This window comes from Carcharodon carcharias, chromosome 6 (genome assembly GCF_017639515.1).
Source record: "Carcharodon carcharias isolate sCarCar2 chromosome 6, sCarCar2.pri, whole genome shotgun sequence".
In the NCBI taxonomy this organism is placed as follows: domain Eukaryota; kingdom Metazoa; phylum Chordata; class Chondrichthyes; order Lamniformes; family Lamnidae; genus Carcharodon; species Carcharodon carcharias.
Window position 1 is genome coordinate 56,709,258 of NC_054472.1, and position 25,266 is coordinate 56,734,523.

Sequence of the window (25,266 nt, forward strand, 5' to 3'; positions counted from 1 at the left end):
TCCAGTCTCTCTCTCTCTCCTTCATCCAGTCTCTCTCTCTCTCCTTCATCCAGTCTCTCTCTCTCTCCTTCATCCAGTCTCTCTCTCTCTCCTTCATCCAGTCTCTCTCTCTCTCTCCTTCATCCAGTCTCTCTCTCTCTCCTTCATCCAGTCTCTCTCTCTCTCTCCTTCATCCAGTCTCTCTCTCTCTCCTTCATCCAGTCTCTCTCTCTCTCCTTCATCCAGTCTCTCTCTCTCTCCTTCATCCAGTCTCTCTCTCTCTCCTTCATCCAGTCTCTCTCTCTCTCCTTCATCCAGTCTCTCTCTCTCTCTCCTTCATCCAGTCTCTCTCTCTCTCCTTCATCCAGTCTCTCTCTCTCTCCTTCATCCAGTCTCTCTCTCTCTCTCCTTCATCCAGTCTCTCTCTCTCTCTCCTTCATCCAGTCTCTCTCTCTCTCCTTCATCCAGTCTCTCTCTCTCTCCTTCATCCAGTCTCTCTCTCTCTCCTTCATCCAGTCTCTCTCTCTCTCCTTCATCCAGTCTCTCTCTCTCTCCTTCATCCAGTCTCTCTCTCTCTCCTTCATCCAGTCTCTCTCTCTCTCCTTCATCCAGTCTCTCTCTCTCTCCTTCATCCAGTCTCTCTCTCTCTCTCCTTCATCCAGTCTCTCTCTCTCTCCTTCATCCAGTCTCTCTCTCTCTCCTTCATCCAGTCTCTCTCTCTCTCCTTCATCCAGTCTCTCTCTCTCTCCTTCATCCAGTCTCTCTCTCTCTCCTTCATCCAGTCTCTCTCTCTCTCCTTCATCCAGTCTCTCTCTCTCCTTCATCCAGTCTCTCTCTCTCTCCTTCATCCAGTCTCTCTCTCTCTCCTTCATCCAGTCTCTCTCTCTCTCCTTCATCCAGTCTCTCTCTCTCTCCTTCATCCAGTCTCTCTCTCTCTCCTTCATCCAGTCTCTCTCTCTCTCCTTCATCCAGTCTCTCTCTCTCTCCTTCATCCAGTCTCTCTCTCTCTCCTTCATCCAGTCTCTCTCTCTCTCCTTCATCCAGTCTCTCTCTCTCTCCTTCATCCAGTCTCTCTCTCTCTCCTTCATCCAGTCTCTCTCTCTCTCCTTCATCCAGTCTCTCTCTCTCTCCTTCATCCAGTCTCTCTCTCTCTCCTTCATCCAGTCTCTCTCTCTCTCCTTCATCCAGTCTCTCTCTCTCCTTCATCCAGTCTCTCTCTCTCTCCTTCATCCAGTCTCTCTCTCTCTCCTTCATCCAGTCTCTCTCTCTCTCCTTCATCCAGTCTCTCTCTCTCTCCTTCATCCAGTCTCTCTCTCTCTCCTTCATCCAGTCTCTCTCTCTCTCCTTCATCCAGTCTCTCTCTCTCTCCTTCATCCAGTCTCTCTCTCTCTCCTTCATCCAGTCTCTCTCTCTCTCCTTCATCCAGTCTCTCTCTCTCTCCTTCATCCAGTCTCTCTCTCTCTCCTTCATCCAGTCTCTCTCTCTCTCCTTCATCCAGTCTCTCTCTCTCTCCTTCATCCAGTCTCTCTCTCTCTCCTTCATCCAGTCTCTCTCTCTCTCCTTCATCCAGTCTCTCTCTCTCCTTCATCCAGTCTCTCTCTCTCTCCTTCATCCAGTCTCTCTCTCTCCTTCATCCAGTCTCTCTCTCTCCTTCATCCAGTCTCTCTCTCTCCTTCATCCAGTCTCTCTCTCTCTCCTTCATCCAGTCTCTCTCTCTCTCCTTCATCCAGTCTCTCTCTCTCTCCTTCATCCAGTCTCTCTCTCTCCTTCATCCAGTCTCTCTCTCTCTCCTTCATCCAGTCTCTCTCTCTCCTTCATCCAGTCTCTCTCTCTCTCCTTCATCCAGTCTCTCTCTCTCTCCTTCATCCAGTCTCTCTCTCTCTCCTTCATCCAGTCTCTCTCTCTCTCCTTCATCCAGTCTCTCTCTCTCTCCTTCATCCAGTCTCTCTCTCTCCTTCATCCAGTCTCTCTCTCTCCTTCATCCAGTCTCTCTCTCTTCCTTCATCCAGTCTCTCTCTCCTTCATCCAGTCTCTTCTCTCTCCTTCATCCAGTCTCTCTCTCTCCTTCATCCAGTCTCTCTCTCTCCTTCATCCAGTCTCTCTCTCTCCTTCATCCAGTCTCTCTCTCTCCTTCATCCAGTCTCTTCTCTCCTTCATCCAGTCTCTCTCTCTCCTTCATCCAGTCTCTCTCTCTCCTTCATCCAGTCTCTCTCTCTCCTTCATCCAGTCTCTCTCTCTCTCCTTCATCCAGTCTCTCTCTCTCCTTCATCCAGTCTCTCTCTCTCCTTCATCCAGTCTCTCTCTCTCCTTCATCCAGTCTCTCTCTCTCCTTCATCCAGTCTCTCTCTCTCCTTCATCCAGTCTCTCTCTCTCCTTCATCCAGTCTCTCTCTCTCCTTCATCCAGTCTCTCTCTCTCTCCTTCATCCAGTCTCTCTCTCTCTCTCCTTCATCCAGTCTCTCTCTCTCTCTCCTTCATCCAGTCTCTCTCTCTCTCCTTCATCCAGTCTCTCTCTCTCTCCTTCATCCAGTCTCTCTCTCTCTCCTTCATCCAGTCTCTCTCTCTCTCTCCTTCATCCAGTCTCTCTCTCTCTCCTTCATCCAGTCTCCTCTCTCTCCTTCATCAGTCTCTCTCTCTCCTTCATCCAGTCTCTCTCTCTCTCCTTCATCCAGTCTCTCTCTCTCCCTTCATCCAGTCTCTCTCTCTCTCCTTCATCCAGTCTCTCTCTCTCCTTCATCCAGTCTCTCTCTCTCTTCCTTCATCCAGTCTCTCTCTCTCTCCTTCATCCAGTCTCTCTCTCTCTCTCCTTCATCCAGTCTCTCTCTCTCTCCTTCATCCAGTCTCTCTCTCTCTCCTTCATCCAGTCTCTCTCTCTCTCCTTCATCAGTCTCTCTCTCCTCTCCTTCATCCAGTCTCTCTCTCTCCTTCATCCAGTCTCTCTCTCTCTCTCTACTTCTCAGTCTCTCTCTCTCCTTCATCCAGTCTCTCTCTCTCCTTCATCAGTCTCTCTCTCTCCTTCATCCAGTCTCTCTCTCTCTCCTTCATCCAGTCTCTCTCTCTCTCCTTCATCCAGTCTCTCTCTCTCTCCTTCATCCAGTCTCCCTCTCTCTCTCCTTCATCCAGTCTCCCTCTCTCTCTCCTTCATCCAGTCTCTCTCTCTCCTTCATCCAGTCTCTCTCTCTCTCCTTCATCCAGTCTCTCTCTCTCTCTCTCCTTCATCCAGTCTCTCTCTCTCTCCTTCATCCAGTCTCTCTCTCTCTCCTTCATCCAGTCTCTCTCTCTCTCCTTCATCCAGTCTCTCTCTCTCTCCTTCATCCAGTCTCTCTCTCTCTCCTTCATCCAGTCTCTCTCTCTCTCCTTCATCCAGTCTCTCTCTCTCTCCTTCATCCAGTCTCTCTCTCTCTCCTTCATCCAGTCTCTCTCTCTCTCTCCTTCATCCAGTCTCTCTCTCTCTCCTTCATCCAGTCTCTCTCTCTCTCCTTCATCCAGTCTCTCTCTCTCTCCTTCATCCAGTCTCTCTCTCTCTCCTTCATCCAGTCTCTCTCTCTCTCCTTCATCCAGTCTCTCTCTCTCTCCTTCATCCAGTCTCTCTCTCTCTCCTTCATCCAGTCTCTCTCTCTCTCCTTCATCCAGTCTCTCTCTCTCTCCTTCATCCAGTCTCTCTCTCTCTCCTTCATCCAGTCTCTCTCTCTCTCCTTCATCCAGTCTCTCTCTCTCTCCTTCATCCAGTCTCTCTCTCTCTCCTTCATCCAGTCTCTCTCTCTCTCCTTCATCCAGTCTCTCTCTCTCTCCTTCATCCAGTCTCTCTCTCTCTCTCTCCTTCATCCAGTCTCTCTCTCTCTCCTTCATCCAGTCTCTCTCTCTCTCCTTCATCCAGTCTCTCTCTCTCCTTCATCCAGTCTCTCTCTCTCTCCTTCATCCAGTCTCTCTCTCTCTCCTTCATCCAGTCTCTCTCTCTCCTTCATCCAGTCTCTCTCTCTCTCCTTCATCCAGTCTCTCTCTCTCTCCTTCATCCAGTCTCTCTCTCTCCTTCATCCAGTCTCTCTCCTCTCCTTCATCCAGTCTCTGTCCTCTCTCCTTCATCCAGTCTCTCTCTCTCTCCTTCATCCAGTCTCTCTCTCCTTCATCCAGTCACTCTCTCCTTCATCCAGTCTCTCTCTCCTTCATCCAGTCTCTCTCTCTCCCTTCATCCAGTCTCTCTCTCTCTCTCCTTCATCCAGTCTCTCTCTCTCTCTCTCCTTCATCCAGTCTCTCTCTCTCTCTCCTTCATCCAGTCTCTCTCTCTCTCTCCTTCATCCAGTCTCTCTCTCTCTCCTTCATCCAGTCTCTCTCTCTCTCTCTCCTTCATCCAGTCTCTCTCTCTCTCTCTCCTTCATCCAGTCTCTCTCTCTCTCTCCTTCATCCAGTCTCTCTCTCTCTCTCTCCTTCATCCAGTCTCTCTCTCTCTCTCCTTCATCCAGTCCTCTCTCTCTCTCTCCTTCATCCAGTCTCTCTCTCTCCTCTCTTCATCCAGTCTCTCTCTCTCCTTATTCAGTCTCTCTCTCTCCTTCTTCAGTCTCTCTCTCTCCTTCATCCAGTCTCTGTCTCTCCTTCATCCAGTCTCAGTCTCTCTCTCTCTCCTTCATCCAGTCTCTCTCTCTCTCCTTCATCCAGTCTCTCTCTCTCTCCTTCATCCAGTCTCTCTCTCTCTCCTTCATCCAGTCTCTCTCTCTCTCTTCATCCCAGTCTCTCTCTCTCTCCTTCATCCAGTCTCTCTCTCTCTCCTTCCCTCCAGTCTCTCTCTCTCTCCTTCATCCAGTCTCTCTCTCTCTCCTTCCTCCAGTCTCTCTCTCTCTCCTTCATCCAGTCTCTCTCTCTCTCTCCTTCATCCAGTCTCTCTCTCTCTCCTTCATCCAGTCTCTCTCTCTCTCCTTCATCCAGTCTCTCTCTCTCCTTCATCCAGTCTCTCTCTCTCTCCTTCATCCAGTCTCTCTCTCTCTCCTTCATCCAGTCTCTCTCTCTCTCCTTCATCCAGTCTCTCTCTCTCTCCTTCATCCAGTCTCTCTCTCTCTCTCCTTCATCCAGTCTCTCTCTCTCTCCTTCATCCAGTCTCTCTCTCTCTCTCCTTCATCCAGTCTCTCTCTCTCTCCTTCATCCAGTCTCTCTCTCTCTCTCCTTCATCCAGTCTCTCTCTCTCTCCTTCATCCAGTCTCTCTCTCTCTCCTTCATCCAGTCTCTCTCTGTCCTTCATCCAGTCTCTCTCTCTCTCCTTCATCCAGTCTCTCTCTCTCTCTCCTTCATCCAGTCTCTCTCTCTCTCTCCTTCATCCAGTCTCTCTCTCTCTCCTTCATCCAGTCTCTCTCTCCTTCATCCAGTCTCTCTCTCTCTCCTTCATCCAGTCTCTCTCTCTCTCCTTCATCCAGTCTCTCTCTCTCTCCTTCATCCAGTCTCTCTCTCTCTCCTTCATCCAGTCTCTCTCTCTCTCCTTCATTCCAGTCTCTCTCTCTCTCCTTCATCCAGTCTCTCTCTCTCTCCTTCATCCAGTCTCTCTCTCTCCTTCATCCAGTCTCTCTCTCTCTCCTTCATCCAGTCTCTCTCTCTCTCCTTCATCCAGTCTCTCTCTCTCCTTCATCCAGTCTCTCTCTCTCTCCTTCATCCAGTCTCTCTCTCTCTCCTTCATCCAGTCTCTCTCTCTCTCCTTCATCCAGTCTCTCTCTCTCCTTCATCCAGTCTCTCTCTCTCTCTCCATCCAGTCTCTCTCTCTCTCTCCTTCATCCAGTCTCTCTCTCTCTCCTTCATCCAGTCTCTCTCTCTCTCCTTCATCCAGTCTCTCTCTCTCTCCTTCATCCAGTCTCTCTCTCTCTCTCCTTCATCCAGTCTCTCTCTCTCTCCTTCATCCAGTCTCTCTCTCTCTCTCCTTCATCCAGTCCTCTCTCTCTCTCCTTCATCCAGTCTCTCTCTCTCTCCTTCATCCAGTCTCTCTCTCTCTCCTTCATCCAGTCTCTCTCTCTCTCCTTCATCCAGTCTCTCTCTCTCTCCTTCATCCAGTCTCTCTCTCTCTCCTTCATCCAGTCTCTCTCTCTCTCCTTCATCCAGTCTCTCTCTCTCTCCTTCATCCAGTCTCTCTCTCTCTCCTTCATCCAGTCTCTCTCTCTCTCTCCTTCATCCAGTCTCTCTCTCTCTCCTTCATCCAGTCTCTCTCTCCTTCATCAGTCTCTCTCTCTTCCTTCATCCGTCTCTCTCTCCTTCATCCAGTCTCTCTCTCTCTCCTTCATCCAGTCTCTCTCTCTCTCTCCTTCATCCAGTCTCTCTCTCTCTCTCCTTCATCCAGTCTCTCTCCCTTCATCCAGTCTCTCTCTCCTTCATCCAGTCTCTCTTTCTCTCCTTCATCCAGTCTCTCTCTCTCTCCTTCATCCAGTCTCTGTCTCTCTCTTTCATCCAGTCTCTCTCTCTCTCTCCTTCATCCAGTCTCTCTCTCTCTCCTTCATCCAGTCTCTCTCTCTCTCCTTCATCCAGTCTCTCTCTCTCTCTCCTTCATCCAGTCTCTCTCTCTCTCCTTCATCCAGTCTCTCTCTCTCTCCTTCATCCAGTCTCTCTCTCTCTCCTTCGTCCAGTCTCTCTCTCTCTCCTTCATCCAGTCTCTCTCTCTCTCCTTCGTCCAGTCTCTCTCTCTCTCCTTCGTCCAGTCTCTCTCTCTCTCCTTCATCCAGTCTCTCTCTCTCTCCTTCATCCAGTCTCTCTCTCTCTCCTTCATCCAGTCTCTCTCTCTCTCCTTCATCCAGTCTCTCTCTCTCTCCTTCATCCAGTCTCTCTCTCTCTCCTTCATCTAGTCTCTCTCTCTCTCCTTCATCCAGTCTCTCTCTCTCTCCTTCATCCAGACTCTCTCTCTCTCCTTCATCCAGTCTCTCTCTCTCTCCTTCATCCAGTCTCTCTCTCTCTCCTTCATCCAGTCTCTCTCTCTCTCCTTCATCCAGTCTCTCTCTCTCTCTCCTTCATCCAGTCTCTCTCTCTCTCCTTCATCCAGTCTCTCTCTCTCCTTCATCCAGTCTCTCTCTCCTTCATCCAGTCTCTCTCTCTCCTTCATCCAGTCTTTCTCTCTCCTTCATCCAGTCTCTCTCCCTCCTTCATCCAATCTCTGTCCCTCTTTCATCCAGTCTCTCTCTCTCTCTCTCGCCTTCATCCAGTCACTCTCTCCTTCATCCAGTCACTCTCTCCTTCATCCAGTCACTCTCTCTCTCCTTCATCCAGTCTCTCTCTCTCTCTCTCCTTCATCCAGTCTCTCTCTCTCTCTCTCCTTCATCCAGTCTCTCTCTCTCTCTCTCCTTCATCCAGTCTCTCTCTCTCTCTCTCCTTCATCCAGTCTCCCTCTCTCTCCTTCATCCAGTCTCTCTCTCTCTCTCTCCTTCATCCAGTCTCTCTCTCTCTCTCTCCTTCATCCAGTCTCTCTCTCTCTCTCTCCTTCATCCAGTCTCTCTCTCTCTCTCTCCTTCATCCAGTCTCTCTCTCTCTCTCTCCTTCATCCAGTCTCTCTCTCTCTCTCTCCTTCATCCAGTCTCTCTCTCTCCTTTATTCAGTCACTCTCTCTCCTTTATTCAGTCTCTCTCTCTCCTTCATCCAATCTCTGTCTCTCTTTCATCCAGTCTCTGTCTCTCTCTCTCTCCTTCATCCAGTCACTCTCTCTCCTTCATCCAGTCTCTCTCTCTCTCCTTCATCCAGTCTCTCTCTCTCTCCTTCATCCAGTCTCTCTCTCTCTCCTTCATCCAGTCTCTCTCTCTCTCTCTTCCCCAGTCTCTCTCTCTCTCTCTTCCCCAGTCTCTCTCTCTCTCTCTTCCCCAGTCTCTCTCTCTCTCTTCCCCAGTCTCTCTCTCTCTCTTCCCCAGTCTCTCTCTCTCTCTCTTCCCCAGTCTCTCTCTCTCTCTCCTTCATCCAGTCTCTCTCTCCCTCTCTCCTTCCCCCAGTCTCTCTCTCTCCTTCCCCCAGTCTCTCTCTCTCCTTCCCCCAGTCTCTCTCTCTCTCCTTCCCCCAGTCTCTCTCTCTCTCCTTCCCCCAGTCTCTCTCTCTCTCCTTCCCCCAGTCTCTCTCTCTCTCCTTCCCCCAGTCTCTCTCTCTCTCCTTCCACCAGTCTCTCTCTCTCTCTCCTTCCCCCAGTCTCTCTCTCTCTCCTTCATCCAGTCTCTCTCTCTCTCCTTCACCCAGTCTCTCTCTCTCTCCTTCATCCAGTCTCTCTCTCTCTCCTTCATCCAGTCTCTCTCTCTCCTTCATCCAGTCTCTCTCTCTCCTTCATCCAGTCTCTCTCTCTCCTTCATCCAGTCTCTCTCTCTCCTTCATCCAGTCTCTCTCTCTCTCTCCTTCATCCAGTCTCTCTCTCTCCTTTATTCAGTCTCTCTCTCTCCTTCATCCAGTCTCTCTCTCTCTCCTTCATCCAGTCTCTCTCTCTCTCCTTCATCCAGTCTCTCTCTCTCTCCTTCATCCAGTCTCTCTCTCTCTCCTTCATCCAGTCTCTCTCTCTCTCCTTCATCCAGTCTCTCTCTCTCTCCTTCATCCAGTCTCTCTCTCTCCTTCATCCAGTCTCTCTCTCTCTCCTACATCCAGTCTCTCTCTCTCTCCTACATCCAGTCTCTCTCTCTCTCCTTCATCCAGTCTCTGTGTCTCTCCTTCATCCAGTCTCTCTCTCTCTCCTTCATCCAGTCTGTGTCTCTCCTTCATCCAGTCTCTGTCTCTCCTTCATCCAGTCTCTCTCTCTCTCTCCTTCATCCAGTCTCTCTCTCTCTCTCCTTCATCCAGTCTCTCTCTCTCTCTCCTTCATCCAGTCTCTCTCTCTCTCTCCTTCATCCAGTCTCTCTCTCTCTCCTTCATCCAGTCTCTCTCTCTCTCCTTCATCCAGTCTCTCTCTCTCTCCTTCATCCAGTCTCTCTCTCTCTCCTTCATCCAGTCTCTCTCTCTCCTTCATCCAGTCTCTCTCTCTCTCCTTCATCCAGTCTCTCTCTCTCTCCTTCATCCAGTCTCTCTCTCTCTCCTTCATCCAGTCTCTCTCTCTCTCCTTCATCCAGTCTCTCTCTCTCTCCTTCATCCAGTCTCTCTCTCTCTCCTTCATCCAGTCTCTCTCTCTCTCCTTCATCCAGTCTCTCTCTCTCTCTCCTTCATCCAGTCTCTCTCTCTCTCCTTCATCCAGTCTCTCTCTCTCTCCTTCATCCAGTCTCTCTCTCTCTCCTTCATCCAGTCTCTCTCTCTCTCTCTCTCCTTCATCCAGTCTCTCTCTCTCTCCTTCATCCAGTCTCTCTCTCTCTCCTTCACCCAGTCTCTCTCTCTCTCCTTCATCCAGTCTCTCTCTCTCTCCTTCATCCAGTCTCTCTCTCTCTCCTTCATCCAGTCTCTCTCTCTCCTTCATCCAGTCTCTCTCTCTCCTTCATCCAGTCTCTCTCTCTCCTTCATCCAGTCTCTCTCTCTCCTTCATCCAGTCTTTCTCTCTCCTTCATCCAGTCTCTCTCTCTCCTTCATCCAGTCTTTCTCTCTCCTTCATCCAGTCTCTCTCCCTCCTTCATCCAATCTCTGTCCCTCTTTCATCCAGTCTCTCTCTCTCTCTCTCGCCTTCATCCAGTCACTCTCTCCTTCATCCAGTCACTCTCTCCTTCATCCAGTCACTCTCTCCTTCATCCAGTCACTCTCTCTCTCCTTCATCCAGTCTCTCTCTCTCTCTCCTTCATCCAGTCTCTCTCTCTCTCTCTCCTTCATCCAGTCTCTCTCTCTCTCTCTCCTTCATCCAGTCTCTCTCTCTCTCTCCTTCATCCAGTCTCTCTCTCTCTCCTTCATCCAGTCTCTCTCTCTCTCCTTCATCCAGTCTCTCTCTCTCTCTCCTTCATCCAGTCTCTCTCTCTCTCCTTCATCCAGTCTCTCTCTCTCTCCTTCATCCAGTCTCTCTCTCTCTCCTTCATCCAGTCTCTCTCTCTCTCCTTCGTCCAGTCCCTCTCTCTCTCCTTCGTCCAGTCTCTCTCTCTCTCTCCTTCGTCCAGTCTCTCTCTCTCTCCTTCGTCCAGTCTCTCTCTCTCTCCTTCGTCCAGTCTCTCTCTCTCTCCTTCGTCCAGTCTCTCTCTCTCTCCTTCATCCAGTCTCTCTCTCTCTCCTTCATCCAGTCTCTCTCTCTCTCCTTCATCCAGTCTCTCTCTCTCTCCTTCATCCAGTCTCTCTCTCTCTCCTTCATCCAGTCTCTCTCTCTCTCCTTCATCCAGTCTCTCTCTCTCTCCTTCATCCAGTCTCTCTCTCTCTCCTTCATCCAGTCTCTCTCTCTCTCCTTCATCTAGTCTCTCTCTCTCTCCTTCATCCAGTCTCTCTCTCTCTCCTTCATCCAGACTCTCTCTCTCTCCTTCATCCAGTCTCTCTCTCTCTCCTTCATCCAGTCTCTCTCTCTCCTTCATCCAGTCTCTCTCTCTCTCCTTCATCCAGTCTCTCTCTCTCTCTCCTTCATCCAGTCTCTCTCTCTCTCCTTCATCCAGTCTCACTCTCTCTCTCCTTCATCCAGTCTCTCTCTCTCTCCTTCATCCAGTCTCTCTCTCTCTCCTTCATCCAGTCTCTCTCTCTCTCCTTCATCCAGTCTCTCTCTCTCTCCTTCATCCAGTCTCTCTCTCTCTCCTTCATCTAGTCTCTCTCTCTCTCCTTCATCCAGTCTCTCTCTCTCTCCTTCATCCAGACTCTCTCTCTCTCCTTCATCCAGTCTCTCTCTCTCTCCTTCATCCAGTCTCTCTCTCTCCTTCATCCAGTCTCTCTCTCTCTCCTTCATCCAGTCTCTCTCTCTCTCTCCTTCATCCAGTCTCTCTCTCTCTCCTTCATCCAGTCTCTCTCTCTCTCCTTCATCCAGTCTCTCTCTCCTTCATCCAGTCTCTCTCTCTCTCCTTCATCCAGTCTCTCTCTCTCTCCTTCATCCAGTCTCTCTCTCTCCTTCATCCAGTCTTTCTCTCTCCTTCATCCAGTCTCTCTCTCTCCTTCATCCAGTCTTTCTCCCTCCTTCATCCAGTCTCTCTCCCTCCTTCATCCAATCTCTGTCCCTCTTTCATCCAGTCTCTCTCTCTCGCCTTCATCCAGTCACTCTCTCCTTCATCCAGTCACTCTCTCCTTCATCCAGTCACTCTCTCCTTCATCCAGTCACTCTCTCTCTCCTTCATCCAGTCTCTCTCTCTCTCTCCTTCATCCAGTCTCTCTCTCTCTCTCTCCTTCATCCAGTCTCTCTCTCTCTCTCTCCTTCATCCAGTCTCTCTCTCTCTCTCTCCTTCATCCAGTCTCTCTCTCTCTCCTTCATCCAGTCTCTCTCTCTCTCTCCTTCATCCAGTCTCTCTCTCTCTCTCTCCTTCATCCAGTCTCTCTCTCTCTCTCTCCTTCATCCAGTCTCTCTCTCTCTCTCTCCTTCATCCAGTCTCTCTCTCTCTCTCTCCTTCATCCAGTCTCTCTCTCTCTCTCTCCTTCATCCAGTCTCTCTCTCTCTCTCTCTCCTTCATCCAGTCTCTCTCTCTCTCTCTCTCCTTCATCCAGTCTCTCTCTCTCCTTTATTCAGTCTCTCTCTCTCTCCTTTATTCAGTCTCTCTCTCTCCTTCATCCAATCTCTGTCTCTCTTTCATCCAGTCTCTGTCTCTCTCTCTCTCCTTCATCCAGTCACTCTCTCTCCTTCATCCAGTCTCTCTCTCTCTCCTTCATCCAGTCTCTCTCTCTCTCCTTCATCCAGTCTCTCTCTCTCTCTCCTTCCCCCAGTCTCTCTCTCTCTCCTTCCCCCAGTCTCTCTCTCTCTCCTTCCCCCAGTCTCTCTCTCTCTCCTTCCCCCAGTCTCTCTCTCTCTCCTTCCCCCAGTCTCTCTCTCTCTCTCCTTCATCCAGTCTCTCTCTCCCTCTCTCCTTCCCCCAGTCTCTCTCTCTCCTTCCCCCAGTCTCTCTCTCTCCTTCCCCCAGTCTCTCTCTCTCCTTCCCCCAGTCTCTCTCTCTCCTTCCCCCAGTCTCTCTCTCTCCTTCCCCCAGTCTCTCTCTCTCTCTCCTTCCCCCAGTCTCTCTCTCTCTCCTTCCCCCAGTCTCTCTCTCTCTCCTTCCCCCAGTCTCTCTCTCTCTCCTTCCCCCAGTCTCTCTCTCTCTCTCCTTCCCCCAGTCTCTCTCTCTCTCCTTCATCCAGTCTCTCTCTCTCTCCTTCACCCAGTCTCTCTCTCTCTCCTTCATCCAGTCTCTCTCTCTCTCTCTCCTTCATCCAGTCTCTCTCTCTCCTTCATCCAGTCTCTCTCTCTCCTTCATCCAGTCTCTCTCTCTCCTTCATCCAGTCTCTCTCTCTCCTTCATCCAGTCTCTCTCTCTCCTTCATCCAGTCTCTCTCTCTCCTTCATCCAGTCTCTCTCTCTCCTTTATTCAGTCTCTCTCTCTCCTTCATCCAGTCTCTATCTCTCTCCTTCATCCAGTCTCTCTCTCTCTCCTTCATCCAGTCTCTCTCTCTCTCCTTCATCCAGTCTCTCTCTCTCTCCTTCATCCAGTCTCTCTCTCTCTCCTTCATCCAGTCTCTCTCTCTCTCCTTCATCCAGTCTCTCTCTCTCTCCTACATCCAGTCTCTCTCTCTCTCCTTCATCCAGTCTCTCTCTCTCTCCTACATCCAGTCTCTCTCTCTCTCCTACATCCAGTCTCTCTCTCTCCTTCATCCAGTCTCTGTGTCTCTCCTTCATCCAGTCTCTCTCTCTCTCCTTCATCCAGTCTGTGTCTCTCCTTCATCCAGTCTGTGTCTCTCCTTCATCCAGTCTCTCTCTCTCTCTCCTTCATCCAGTCTCTCTCTCTCTCCTTCATCCAGTCTCTCTCTCTCTCCTTCATCCAGTCTCTCTCTCTCTCCTTCATCCAGTCTCTCTCTCTCTCCTTCATCCAGTCTCTCTCTCTCTCCTTCATCCAGTCTCTCTCTCTCTCCTTCATCCAGTCTCTCTCTCTCTCCTTCATCCAGTCTCTCTCTCTCCTTCATCCAGTCTCTCTCTCTCTCCTTCATCCAGTCTCTCTCTCTCTCCTTCATCCAGTCTCACTCTCTCTCCTTCATCCAGTCTTGCGCTCTCTCCTTTATCCAGTCTCTCTCTCTCCTTCATCCAGTCTCTCTCTCTCCTTCATCCAGTCTCTCTCCCTCTCCTTCATCCAGTCTCGCTCTCTCTCCTTCATCCAGTCTCTCTCTCTCTCTCTCTCCTTCATCCAGTCACTCTCTCCTTCATCCAGTCACTCTCTCTCCTTCATCCAGTCTCTCTCTCTCTCCTTCATCCAGTCTCTCTCTCTCTCTCCTTCATCCAGTCTCTCTCTCTCTCTCCTTCATCCAGTCTCTCTCTCTCTCCTTCATCCAGTCTCTCTCTCTCTCTCCTTCATCCAGTCTCTCTCTCTCTCTCCTTCATCCAGTCTCTCTCTCTCTCTCCTTCATCCAGTCTCTCTCTCTCTCTCCTTCATCCAGTCTCTCTCTCTCTCTCCTTCATCCAGTCTCTCTCTCTCTCTCCTTCATCCAGTCTCTCTCTCTCTCCTTCGTCCAGTCTCTCTCTCTCTCCTTCGTCCAGTCTCTCTCTCTCTCCTTCGTCCAGTCTCTCTCTCTCTCCTTCGTCCAGTCTCTCTCTCTCTCCTTCGTCCAGTCTCTCTCTCTCTCCTTCGTCCAGTCTCTCTCTCTCTCCTTCGTCCAGTCTCTCTCTCTCTCCTTCATCCAGTCTCTCTCTCTCTCTCCTTCATCCAGTCTCTCTCTCTCTCCTTCATCCAGTCTCTCTCTCTCTCCTTCATCCAGTCTCTCTCTCTCTCCTTCATCCAGTCTCTCTCTCTCTCCTTCATCCAGTCTCTCTCTCTCTCCTTCATCCAGTCTCTCTCTCTCTCCTTCATCCAGTCTCTCTCTCTCTCCTTCATCCAGTCTCTCTCTCTCTCCTTCATCCAGACTCTCTCTCTCTCCTTCATCCAGTCTCTCTCTCTCTCCTTCATCCAGTCTCTCTCTCTCCTTCATCCAGTCTCTCTCTCTCTCCTTCATCCAGTCTCTCTCTCTCTCTCCTTCATCCAGTCTCTCTCTCTCTCCTTCATCCAGTCTCTCTCTCTCTCCTTCCCCCAGTCTCTCTCTCTCTCCTTCCCACATTCTCTCTCTCTCCTTCCCCCAGTCTCTCTCTCTCCTTCCCCCAGTCTCTCTCTCTCTCTCTCCTTCATCCAGTCTCTCTCTCCTCTCTCCTTCCCCAGTCTCTCTCTCTCCTTCCCCCAGTCTCTCTCTCTCCTTCCCCCAGTCTCTCTCTCTCTCCTTCCCCCAGTCTCTCTCTCTCTCCTTCCCCCAGTCTCTCTCTCTCTCCTTCCCCCAGTCTCTCTCTCTCTCCTTCCCCCAGTCTCTCTCTCTCTCCTTCCCCCAGTCTCTCTCTCTCTCTCCTTCCCCAGGTCTCTCTCTCTCTCCTTCATCCAGTCTCTCTCTCTCTCCTTCACCCAGTCTCTCTCTCTCTCCTTCATCCAGTCTCTCTCTCTCTCTCTCCTTCATCCAGTCTCTCTCTCTCCTTCATCCAGTCTCTCTCTCTCCTTCATCCAGTCTCTCTCTCTCCTTCATCCAGTCTCTCTCTCTCCTTCATCCAGTCTCTCTCTCTCCTTCATCCAGTCTCTCTCTCTCCTTCATCCAGTCTCTCTCTCTCCTTTATTCAGTCTCTCTCTCTCCTTCATCCAGTCTCTCTCTCTCTCCTTCATCCAGTCTCTCTCTCTCTCCTTCATCCAGTCTCTCTCTCTCTCCTTCATCCAGTCTCTCTCTCTCTCCTTCATCCAGTCTCTCTCTCTCTCCTTCATCCAGTCTCTCTCTCTCTCCTTCATCCAGTCTCTCTCTCTCCTTCATCCAGTCTCTCTCTCTCTCCTACATCCAGTCTCTCTCTCTCTCCTACATCCAGTCTCTCTCTCTCCTTCATCCAGTCTCTGTGTCTCTCCTTCATCCAGTCTCTCTCTCTCTCCTTCATCCAGTCTCTCTCTCTCTCCTTCATCCAGTCTCTCTCTCTCTCCTTCATCCAGTCTCTCTCTCTCTCCTACATCCAGTCTCTCTCTCTCTCCTACATCCAGTCTCTCTCTCTCCTTCATCCAGTCTCTCTCTCTCTCCTTCATCCAGTCTCTCTCTCTCTCCTTCATCCAGTCTCTCTCTCTCCTTCATCCAGTCTCTCTCTCTCTCCTACATCCAGTCTCTCTCTCTCTCCTACATCCAGTCTCTCTCTCTCCTTCATCCAGTCTCTGTGTCTCTCCTTCATCCAGTCTCTCTCTCTCTCCTTCATCCAGTCTGTGTCTCTCCTTCATCCAGTCTGTGTCTCTCCTTCATCCAGTCTCTCTCTCTCTCTCCTTCATCCAGTCTCTCTCTCTCTCTCCTTCATCCAGTCTCTCTCTCTCTCTCCTTCATCCAGTCTCTCTCTCTCTCTCCTTCATCCAGTCTCTCTCTCTCTCTCCTTCATCCAGTCTCTCTCTCTCTCCTTCATCCAGTCTCTCTCTCTCTCCTTCATCCAGTCTCTCTCTCTCTCCTTCATCCAGTCTCTCTCTCTCCTTCATCCAGTCTCTCTCTCTCTCATTCATCCAGTCTCTCTCTCTCTCCTTCATCCAGTCTCTCTCTCTCTCCTTCATCCAGTCTCTCTCTCTCTCCTTCATCCAGTCTCTCTCTCTCTCCTTCATCCAGTCTCTCTCTCTCTCCTTCATCCAGTCTCTCTCTCTCTCCTTCATCCAGTCTCTCTCTCTCTCCTTCATCCAGTCTCTCTCTCTCTCCTTCATCCAGTCTCTCTCTCTCTCCTTCATCCAGTCTCTCTCTCTCTCCTTCATCCAGTCTCTCTCTCTCTCTCTCCTTCATCCAGTCTCTCTCTCTCTCCTTCATCCAGTCTCTCTCTCTCTCCTTCATCCAGTCTCTCTCTCTCTCCTTCATCTAGTCTCTCTCTCTCTCCTTCATCCAGTCTCTCTCTCTCTCCTTCATCCAGTCTCTCTCTCTCTCCTTCATCCAGTCTCTCTCTCTCTCCTTCATCCAGTCTCTCTCTCTCCTTCATCCAGTCTCTCTCTCTCTCCTTCATCCAGTCTCTCTCTCTCTCTCCTTCATCCAGTCTCTCTCTCTCTCCTTCATCCAGTCTCTCTCTCTCTCCTTCATCCAGTCTCTCTCTCCTTCATCCAGTCTCTCTCTCTCCTTCATCCAGTCTCTCTCTCTCTCTCTCCTTCATCCAGTCTCTCTCTCTCCTTCATCCAGTCTCTCTCTCTCTCCTTCATCCAGTCTCTCTCTCTCTCCTTCATCCAGTCTCTCTCTCTCTCCTTCATCCAGTCTCTCTCTCTCTCCTTCATCCAGTCTCTCTCTCTCCTTCATCCAGTCTCTCTCTCTCTCCTTCATCCAGTCTCTCTCTCTCTCCTTCATCCAGTCTCTCTCTCTCTCCTTCATCCAGTCTCTCTCTCTCTCCTTCATCCAGTCTCTCTCTCTCTCCTTCATCCAGTCTCTCTCTCTCTCCTTCATCCAGTCTCTCTCTCTCTCCTTCATCCAGTCTCTCTCTCTCTCCTTCATCCAGTCTCTCTCTCTCTCCTTCATCCAGTCTCTCTCTCTCTCCTTCATCCAGTCTCTCTCTCTCTCCTTCATCCAGTCTCTCTCTCTCTCTCCTTCATCCAGTCTCTCTCTCTCTCCTTCATCCAGTCTCTCTCTCTCCTTCATCCAGTCTCTCTCTCTCTCCTTCATCCAGTCTCTCTCTCTCCTTTATTCAGTCTCTCTCTCTCCTTCATCCAATCTCTGTCTCTCTTTCATCCAGTCTCTGTCTCTCTCTCTCTCCTTCATCCAGTCACTCTCTCTCCTTCATCCAGTCTCTCTCTCTCTCCTTCATCCAGTCTCTCTCTCTCTCCTTCATCCAGTCTCTCTCTCTCTCCTTCATCCAGTCTCTCTCTCTCTCTCCTTCCCCCAGTCTCTCTCTCTCTCCTTCCCCCAGTCTCTCTCTCTCTCCTTCCCCCAGTCTCTCTCTCTCTCTCCTTCATCCAGTCTCTCTCTCCCTCTCTCCTTCCCCCAGTCTCTCTCTCTCCTTCCCCCAGTCTCTCTCTCTCCTTCCCCCAGTCTCTCTCTCTCTCCTTCCCCCAGTCTCTCTCTCTCTCCTTCCCCCAGTCTCTCTCTCTCCTTCCCCCAGTCTCTCTCTCTCTCCTTCCCCCAGTCTCTCTCTCTCTCTCCTTCCCCCAGTCTCTCTCTCTCTCCTTCATCCAGTCTCTCTCTCTCTCCTTCATCCCAGTCTCTCTCTCTCTCCTTCATCCAGTCTCTCTCTCTCTCCTTCATCCAGTCTCTCTCTCTCTCCTTCATCCAGTCTCTCTCTCTCTCCTTCATCCAGTCTCTCTCTCTCCTTCATCCAGTCTCTCTCTCTCCTTCATCCAGTCTCTCTCTCTCTCCTTCATTCAGTCTCTCTCTCTCTCCTTCATCCAGTCTCTCTCTCTCTCCTTCATCCAGTCTCTCTCTCTCCTTTATCAGTCTCTCTCTCTCTCCTTCATTCAGTCTCTCTCTCTCTCCTTCATCCAGTCTCTCTCTCTCTCCTTCATCCAGTCTCTCTCTCTCTCCTTCATCCAGTCTCTCTCTCTCTCCTTCATCCAGTCTCTCTCTCTCTCCTTCATCCAGTCTCTCTCTCTCTCCTACATCCAGTCTCTCTCTCTCTCCTTCATCCAGTCTCTCTCTCTCCTTCATCCAGTCTCTGTCTCTCTCCTTCATCCAGTCTCTCTCTCTCTCCTTCATCCAGTCTGTGTCTCTCTCCTTCATCCAGTCTCTCTCTCTCTCCTTCATCCAGTCTCTCTCTCTCTCTCCTTCATCCAGTCTCTCTCTCTCTCTCCTTCATCCAGTCTCTCTCTCTCTCCTTCATCCAGTCTCTCTCTCTCTCCTTCATCCAGTCTCTCTCTCTCTCCTTCATCCAGTCTCTCTCTCTCTCCTTCATCCAGTCTCTCTCTCTCTCCTTCATCCAGTCTCTCTCTCTCTCCTTCATCCAGTCTCTCTCTCTCTCCTTCATCCAGTCTCTCTCTCTCTCCTTCATCCAGTCTCTCTCTCTCTCCTTCATCCAGTCTCTCTCTCTCTCCTTCATCCAGTCTCTCTCTCTCTCCTTCATCCAGTCTCTCTCTCTCTCCTTCATCCAGTCTCTCTCTCTCTCCTTCATCCAGTCTCTCTCTCTCTCCTTCATCCAGTCTCTCTCTCTCTCCTTCATCCAGTCTCTCTCTCTCTCCTTCATCCAGTCTCTCTCTCTCCATCATCCAGTCTCTCTCTCTCTCCTTCATCCAGTCTCTCTCTCTCTCCTTCATCCAGTCTCTCTCTCTCTCCATCAACCAGTCTCTCTCTCTCTCCAACATCCAGTCTCTCTCTCTCTCTCCTTCATCCAGTCTCTCTCTCTCTCTCCTTCATCCAGTCTCTCTCTCTCTCTCCTTCATCCAGTCTCTCTCTCTCTCTCCTTCATCCAGTCTCTCTCTCTCTCCTTCGTCCAGTCTCTCTCTCTCTCCTTCATCCAGTCTCTCTCTCTCTCCTTCGTCCAGTCTCTCTCTCTCTCTCCTTCGTCCAGTCTCTCTCTCTCTCCTTCGTCCAGTCTCTCTCTCTCTCCTTCGTCCAGTCTCTCTCTCTCTCCTTCGTCCAGTCTCTCTCTCTCTCCTTCGTCCAGTCTCTCTCTCTCTCCTTCGTCCAGTCTCTCTCTCTCTCCTTCGTCCAGTCTCTCTCTCTCTCCTTCGTCCAGTCTCTCTCTCTCTCCTTCGTCCAGTCTCTCTCTCTCTCCTTCGTCCAGTCTCTCTCTCTCTCCTTCGTCCAGTCTCTCTCTCTCTCCTTCATCCAGTCTCTCTCTCTCTCCTTCATCCAGTCTCTCTCTCTCTCCTTCATCCAGTCTCTCTCTCTCTCCTTCATCCAGTCTCTCTCTCTCTCCTTCATCCAGTCTCTCTCTCTCTCCTTCATCCAGTCTCTCTCTCTCTCCTTCATCCAGTCTCTCTCTCTCTCCTTCATCCAGTCTCTCTCTCTCTCCTTCATCCAGTCTCTCTCTCTCTCCTTCATCCAGTCTCTCTCTCTCTCCTTCATCCAGTCTCTCTCTCTCTCCTTCATCCAGTCTCTCTCTCTCTCCTTCATCCAGTCTCTCTCTCTCTCCTTCATCCAGTCTCTCTCTCTCTCCTTCATCCAGTCTCTCTCTCTCTCCTTCATCCAGTCTCTCTCTCTCTCCTTCATCCAGTCTCTCTCTCTCTCCTTCATCCAGTCTCTCTCTCTCTCCTTCATCCAGTCTCTCTCTCTCTCCTTCATCCAGTCTCTCTCTCTCCTTCATCCAGTCTCTCTCTCTCCTTCATCCAGTCTCTCTCTCTCTCCTTCATCCAGTCTCTCTCTCTCCTTCATCCAGTCTCTCTCTCTCTCCTTCATCCAGTCTCTCTCTCTCTCTCCTTCATCCAGTCTCTCTCTCTCCTTCATCCAGTCTCTCTCTCCTTCATCCAGTCTCTCTCTCTCTCCTTCATCCAGTCTCTCTCTCTCTCCTTCATCCAGTCTCTCTCTCCTTCATCCAGTCTCTCTCTCTCTCCTTCATCCAGTCTCTCTCTCTCTCCTTCATCCAGTCTCTCTCTCTCTCCTTCATCCAGTCTCTCTCTCTCTCCTTCATCCAGTCTCTCTCTCTCCTTCATCCAGTCTCTCTCTCTCCTTCATCCAGTCTTTCTCTCTCCTTCATCCAGTCTCTCTCCCTCCTTCATCCAATCTCTGTCTCTCTTTCATCCAGTCTCTCTCTCTCTCTCTCTCGCCTTCATCCAGTCACTCTCTCCTTCATCCAGTCACTCTCTCCTTCATCCAGTCACTCTCTCTCTCCTTCATCCAGTCTCTCTCTCTCTCTCCTTCATCCAGTCTCTCTCTCTCTCTCTCCTTCATCCAGTCTCTCTCTCTCTCTCCTTCATCCAGTCTCTCTCTCTCTCTCTCCTTCATCCAGTCTCTCTCTCTCTCTCTCCTTCATCCAGTCTCTCTCTCTCTCTCTCCTTCATCCAGTCTCTCTCTCTCTCTCCTTCATCCAGTCTCTCTCTCTCTCCTTCATCCAGTCTCTCTCTCTCTCTCTCCTTCATCCAGTCTCTCTCTCTCCTTTATTCAGTCTCTCTCTCTCCTTCATCCAGTCTCTCTCTCTCCTTCATCCAGTCTCTCTCTCTCTCCTTCATCCAGTCTCTCTCTCTCTCCTTCATCCAGTCTCTCTCTCTCTCCTTCATCCAGTCTCTCTCTCTCTCTCTCTCCTTCATCCAGTCTCTCTCTCTCCTTTATTCAGTCTCTCTCTCTCCTTTATTCAGTCTCTCTCTCTCCTTCATCCAATCTCTGTCTCTCTTTCATCCAGTCTCTGTCTCTCTTTCATCCAGTCTCTGTCTCTCTCTCTCTACTTCATCCAGTCTCTCTCCTTCATCCAGTCACTCTCTCTCCTTCATCCAGTCACTCTCTCTCCTTCATCCAGTCTCTCTCTCTCTCCTTCCCCCAGTCTCTCTCTCTCTCCTTCCCCCAGTCTCTCTCTCTCTCCTTCATCCAGTCTCTCTCTCTCTCCTTCATCCAGTCTCTCTCTCTCTCTCCTTCCCCCAGTCTCTCTCTCTCCTTCCCCCAGTCTCTCTCTCTCTCTCCTTCCCCCAGTCTCTCTCTCTCTCTCCTTCCCCCAGTCTCTCTCTCTCTCCTTCCCCCAGTCTCTCTCTCTCTCCTTCATCCAGTCTCTCTCTCTCTCCTTCATCCAGTCTCTCTCTCTCTCTCCTTCCCCCAGTCTCTCTCTCTCTCCTTCATCCAGTCTCTCTCTCTCTCCTTCATCCAGTCTCTCTCTCTCTCTCCTTCCCCCAGTCTCTCTCTCTCCTTCCCCCAGTCTCTCTCTCTCTCTCCTTCCCCCAGTCTCTCTCTCTCCTTCCCCCAGTCTCTCTCTCTCTCTCCTTCCCCCAGTCTCTCTCTCTCTCCTTCACCCAGTCTCTCTCTCTCTCTCCCCATCGGCTCCATGCTCTGATCCCCTCCGTTCTCGGTGTGATCGTTCCCGACTCTCAGTTTCCTCAGTTCCCCCTCCCCGGTTCTTTACCTCTGGGTGAGGCTCTGGCCCCGAAATCCGGATCCTCGAGCTCCGGCCTCGAGCGGCATGACGTCAACACGCAGGGCTCCGCGTCAGAGCGTCTGTCAGTCATTGTGTCACTGATTCTGTCAGTGTGCCTGCCTCTCTCCATGTCAGTCATTGTGTCTGTGTATCAGTGTGTCTATGAGTCTTTGTGTGTGCCTGCCTGTGCGTCTGAGTCTGCCTGTCTGCGAGTCTGTGTGCCTGTCACTGTTCCTGTCTGTTTCAGATACTCTGTCAATGTGTTTGCCTGTCTCTGTTGGTCTGTGTATCTGTCAGTGTGACTGTCTGTGAGTCTCAGTTATTCTGTTTGTCTGTCTCGTTGTATGTCTATTTGTTTTTATGTCAATTGGTTGTTTTTCTGTCTATGTGTCTGTCAATATGTCTGCCTGTCTGTCCATGCATCTGTCAGTGTGTTTGCTTATATGTGCGTGTGACTTCCTATCTGTGTGTCTGCATGTTTGTGTCTTAAAGTCTGTCAGTGTGTCTGCCTGCCGGTGGCTGTCAGTATGCCTGTCTGTGTCTGTGTGCCTGTCAGTGTGTCTTATCAGTGTTTCTGCTTGTGTGTATATAAGTCTGTTAGTGTGTCTGCCTGTCTGTGTGTTTTCCATCATGTGTTTTGCCTGTCTCTCATTATGCCTGCATGTCTGTGAGGCTGTCTTTGCATGTCTGTCTGTCTTTGTGTCTGTTGTTGTGTTTGCCTGTGTGTGTCTGTCAGTATGCCTGCCTGTCTGTCAGTGTGTATGCCTGTCTGTCTGCTTGTCTCTGTGTCTGCTTGTCTATTTGCTTGCTTCTGTGTCTGCCTGCCTATGTGTCTGTCATTGTATCTGCCTGTATGCCTGTCTGTCTTTTTGTCTGCCTATCTGTGTCTGTCATTTCATCTGTACGTCAATGTGTATTTGTGACTCTCTGTCCATCAGTGAGCCTTCTTGTCTGTGTTTATGCCTGTGTGTCAGTGTGTCTGTGTGCGCCTGTCTGTGTCTTTGTGTGTCTGACTGCTTGTGTGTAGCTGACTGAATGTGGCTGTCTAGCAGTCTGTGTGTCTGACCCACTGTGTGTGTTGTTCTGTGTTTGTGTGTGTGTCTATCAGCATGTCTGTGTATATCTATCTGCCAGTGTGTGCGTGTTCATGTGCCTGTGTCAGGGGTGTGTTTGTGTGTGTGTGTGTGTGTGTGCGCGCGCGCCCATGACTGAATGTGTGTCTGTGTGCCTGTCTATGTCTGTATGTGTTTGTGTGCATGCCTGTGTCTTTTTGTGTGCCTGTCTGTCTGTTATCATGGTAACACAATACAACCTTATGAACTGTAAATATGAACTTATGAAGTGTAAAATCAAAAAGGACATTTTCTTGTAATACAAAATGGAGTTGAGAGGTTAGGTGATCTTGTGTTCTTGTCAATCCACGAACTGTAAGAACACTGAGCTAATTTTCATGTCTGGACAATTATTGGCGAAGTCATTAAGATGCAAACAACCCTTCCTGTGACAATGGCTACGTTTCATAGGATAAAGACAGGGTTTCTGATAAGGGCTTTAATAAAGCCTATTCTGGTCAGACAGGCAGAAATATCTATGCTAACAAAGGGAAATGAATATCTGCTCTTAAGCCACATGTAGACAGAGACTCGAGTTGGCCTTGCACTTGAGAACCATACCATGGCTCTACTTTTGCACCTTCAGTTGAGTATAATAAGAGAAATCTGCCATTAAAATCTGTCAGTCATACTGTCAATCTGTCAGTCTGTTTGACTGACTATGTCTGTCTCCAGTGAGTCCTGCTCTTTCTGTATGAGTGTCTGCCTACTGGGAGTGTGGGTCACCCTGTCTGTATGTCTTCAAGGAGTCCTGATCTGTCTGTCTACTGTCAGTCTTTCTCTCTGTCAGTCTGATTGTCTCCTGACTATCTTTTTGTCTTCAGGAAGTCTGGGTCTGTCTGTCTGACCACCTGTTAGTCTGTTTGTCTGCAAGGAGTCCAGGCAAGTCTCTCTGTCAGTCAGTCTTCAGGGAGTTTGGGTCTGTCTCTCTGTCAGTCTGTCTGTTTTCAGGGAGACCAAGCATTTCTGTCTGTAGGGAGTCCACATCTGTCTGTCAGTCGATCTGTCACAGGAGGTTTGTAAAACAATAATTCGATACATTGTTAACATGCACTATTGGACAAATGTGGATTAATTAAGGAAAGCCAGGACAGATTTATTAAAGGCTTAACTAACTTGATTGAGCTTTTTGATAAGGTAATAGAGAAGGTTGATGAGGGTAATGCGGTGTACATGGACTATATTTTGGTAGGGAGAACAGGCAGAAGCAATATGAAATAAAAGGTTGTGCATGAACAGAGACACTTGGGAATATATGTGCACAAATTATTGAACGTGCAGGGTAGGCTGAAAAAGTGGTTAAAAAGGCCTAAGGGATCCTGGGCTTCTTAAATAGAGGCATTGAATACAAAAGAAAGGAAGTTATGATGAACCATCATGAAACACTGGTTTGGCCTCAACTAGAGTAGTGTGTTCAGCACTGTGCACCATGCATTAGGAGGGGTGTGGAGGCGAGAAAGGGTACAGAAAAGTTTTCCGAGATTGGTTCCAGGGATTCAGTTATCTGGATAGATTGGAGAAGTTAGGGTTGTTCAGAGAAGAGAAGGTTGTGAGGTGATTTGATAGAAATGTTCAAAATTACAACAAAGTAGATAGAAACTGTTCCCATTGGCGGAACTGTTGAGAACCAGAGGATATCGATTTAAGGGGCAGAATTTTCCATGAATGAGACTAAATGATGCAGTGGGTGGTTTTGGCACCGCCCACCTCGTTGACTGGAATGGCAGGAACTCATGGCCGAGTCCGCGCTTGGAGGGTCATTAATTATGCAAAGGCACACATTGGTCTGAATCAACTGGTGGGTCAGGAGCTGATTTGTTTGGCTGCCACCAGCTGACAGCTTTAAAGGTCTGGTCGCCACTTTTAAAGGCCAGTCCAACACAATCTCACTCTCAAAACAAAAACAGAATTACCTGGAAAAACTCAGCAGGTCTGGCAGCATCGGCGGAGAAGAAAAGAGTTGACGTTTCGAGTGGGTTCTGTTGAGTTTTTCCAGGTAATTCTGTTTTTGTTTTGGATTTCCAGCATCCGCAGTTTTTTGTTTTTACAGTCTCACTCTCTCCTGCCCACCATAGATGTTTGGCAGACAGAAGAGGAAGGCTGAAAGCCTCAAGAGGAAGGCGGCAGCACCCCGCTTCACCCACCAGGCCCTCCAGGACTAGATTACAGGGCTGCAGATACACAAGCAAGTAATCTATCCCAGGGATGGCTGCAGGAAGCGCAGCAGCCTCACCTCTCCCACCTGGAGACCGTCATGGAGCTGGTCAGCATGGCTGACACCAGTGCCCAAAGGGCCATCCACTACAGGAAGAATATGAATGATCTCATCCACTCCACCAGGGCAAGTCGTCCTTCAACACCCTCCAATATCAAACTCTCATCATGGCATCATGCATTCAAACGGCTACTGTCTTAAGGGGTCTCATGCAACCATTAGCAGGGGACACATGTCAACGTTTATTCTCTCACTGAGACAGTCACATCACCACCATCTCATCTATCATGTTATTCCATACTCTGGCCCTTCTGGGGAGGGCTCACCACACACAGGGGACATGCATCTCACCCAACCTCTGCTCCATCCCTTCTCATCACCTGCCTTTCTTCAAGTTGGCACAAAACAGGCACGAGAAGGTGCAGACCGGGGGAGAGACGGCCGACATAATTGCCCTCACTGAGTTTGAGGAGGCTGCAGCCGAGCTGGCTGGGGAGGACAGGGATCACTCCTGTGGGGAAGGGGAGATTGGTCTCTCCCACCAACCCGGTATGGATCACAGCTCCATCACTTCATCAAATCCTGACATTCACAGTGAGTCACGTGCAGTCTTATCTAGCTCATGCTCAGTTACTGAAACTCTATTTTCTATTTTCTAGGCACCAGCAGATCGAGGTCCCTAAATCAGTCCAGCACCAATGTGAGTCCCCAGACTTCCCCTGAAGAGGAAGCTCCAGACGAACCATCACGGTGCTCACACGCACCCTCCACCAGCTCAGAGACACACGTCAGTGGGGCACAGCTGTAGATTAGGCTCGGACTCACTTTCTGGGGAACACCTCACTGGCACATCCCTGCAGCAGTCGGAGGCAAGGACAGCCCAGGTCTCCAGCACTTTGAGGGCTGCTGGAGACCAGCGACCAGCTCAGTCCGAGTCAGATGATGGGCCTTGGAAGCAGCGGCCAACTCAATGCTGGAGATGCAACGACAGGCGGCGGAACATCAG

The 25,266-nt window shown here is 50.1% G+C and overlaps 1 protein-coding gene across 2 annotated transcripts in view; it reads right to left on the reverse strand.

Annotated features, from left to right (window-relative positions):
• LOC121279049 (activin receptor type-1-like) overlaps nucleotides 1-20,997 on the reverse strand; it is a 153,959-nt gene extending 132,962 nt beyond the window's left edge. Inside the window, exon 1 of one of the 2 annotated variants that reach the window (XM_041189863.1) lies at nucleotides 20,922-20,997. In XM_041189863.1, coding sequence (XP_041045797.1) covers nucleotides 20,922-20,980 — 59 coding nt within the window. In that variant the 5' untranslated portion in view covers nucleotides 20,981-20,997. The remainder of the gene's footprint in view (nucleotides 1-20,921) is intronic. The other variant, XM_041189865.1, reaches the window with a different exon arrangement.
• Nucleotides 20,998-25,266: the final 4,269 nt, after the last annotated feature.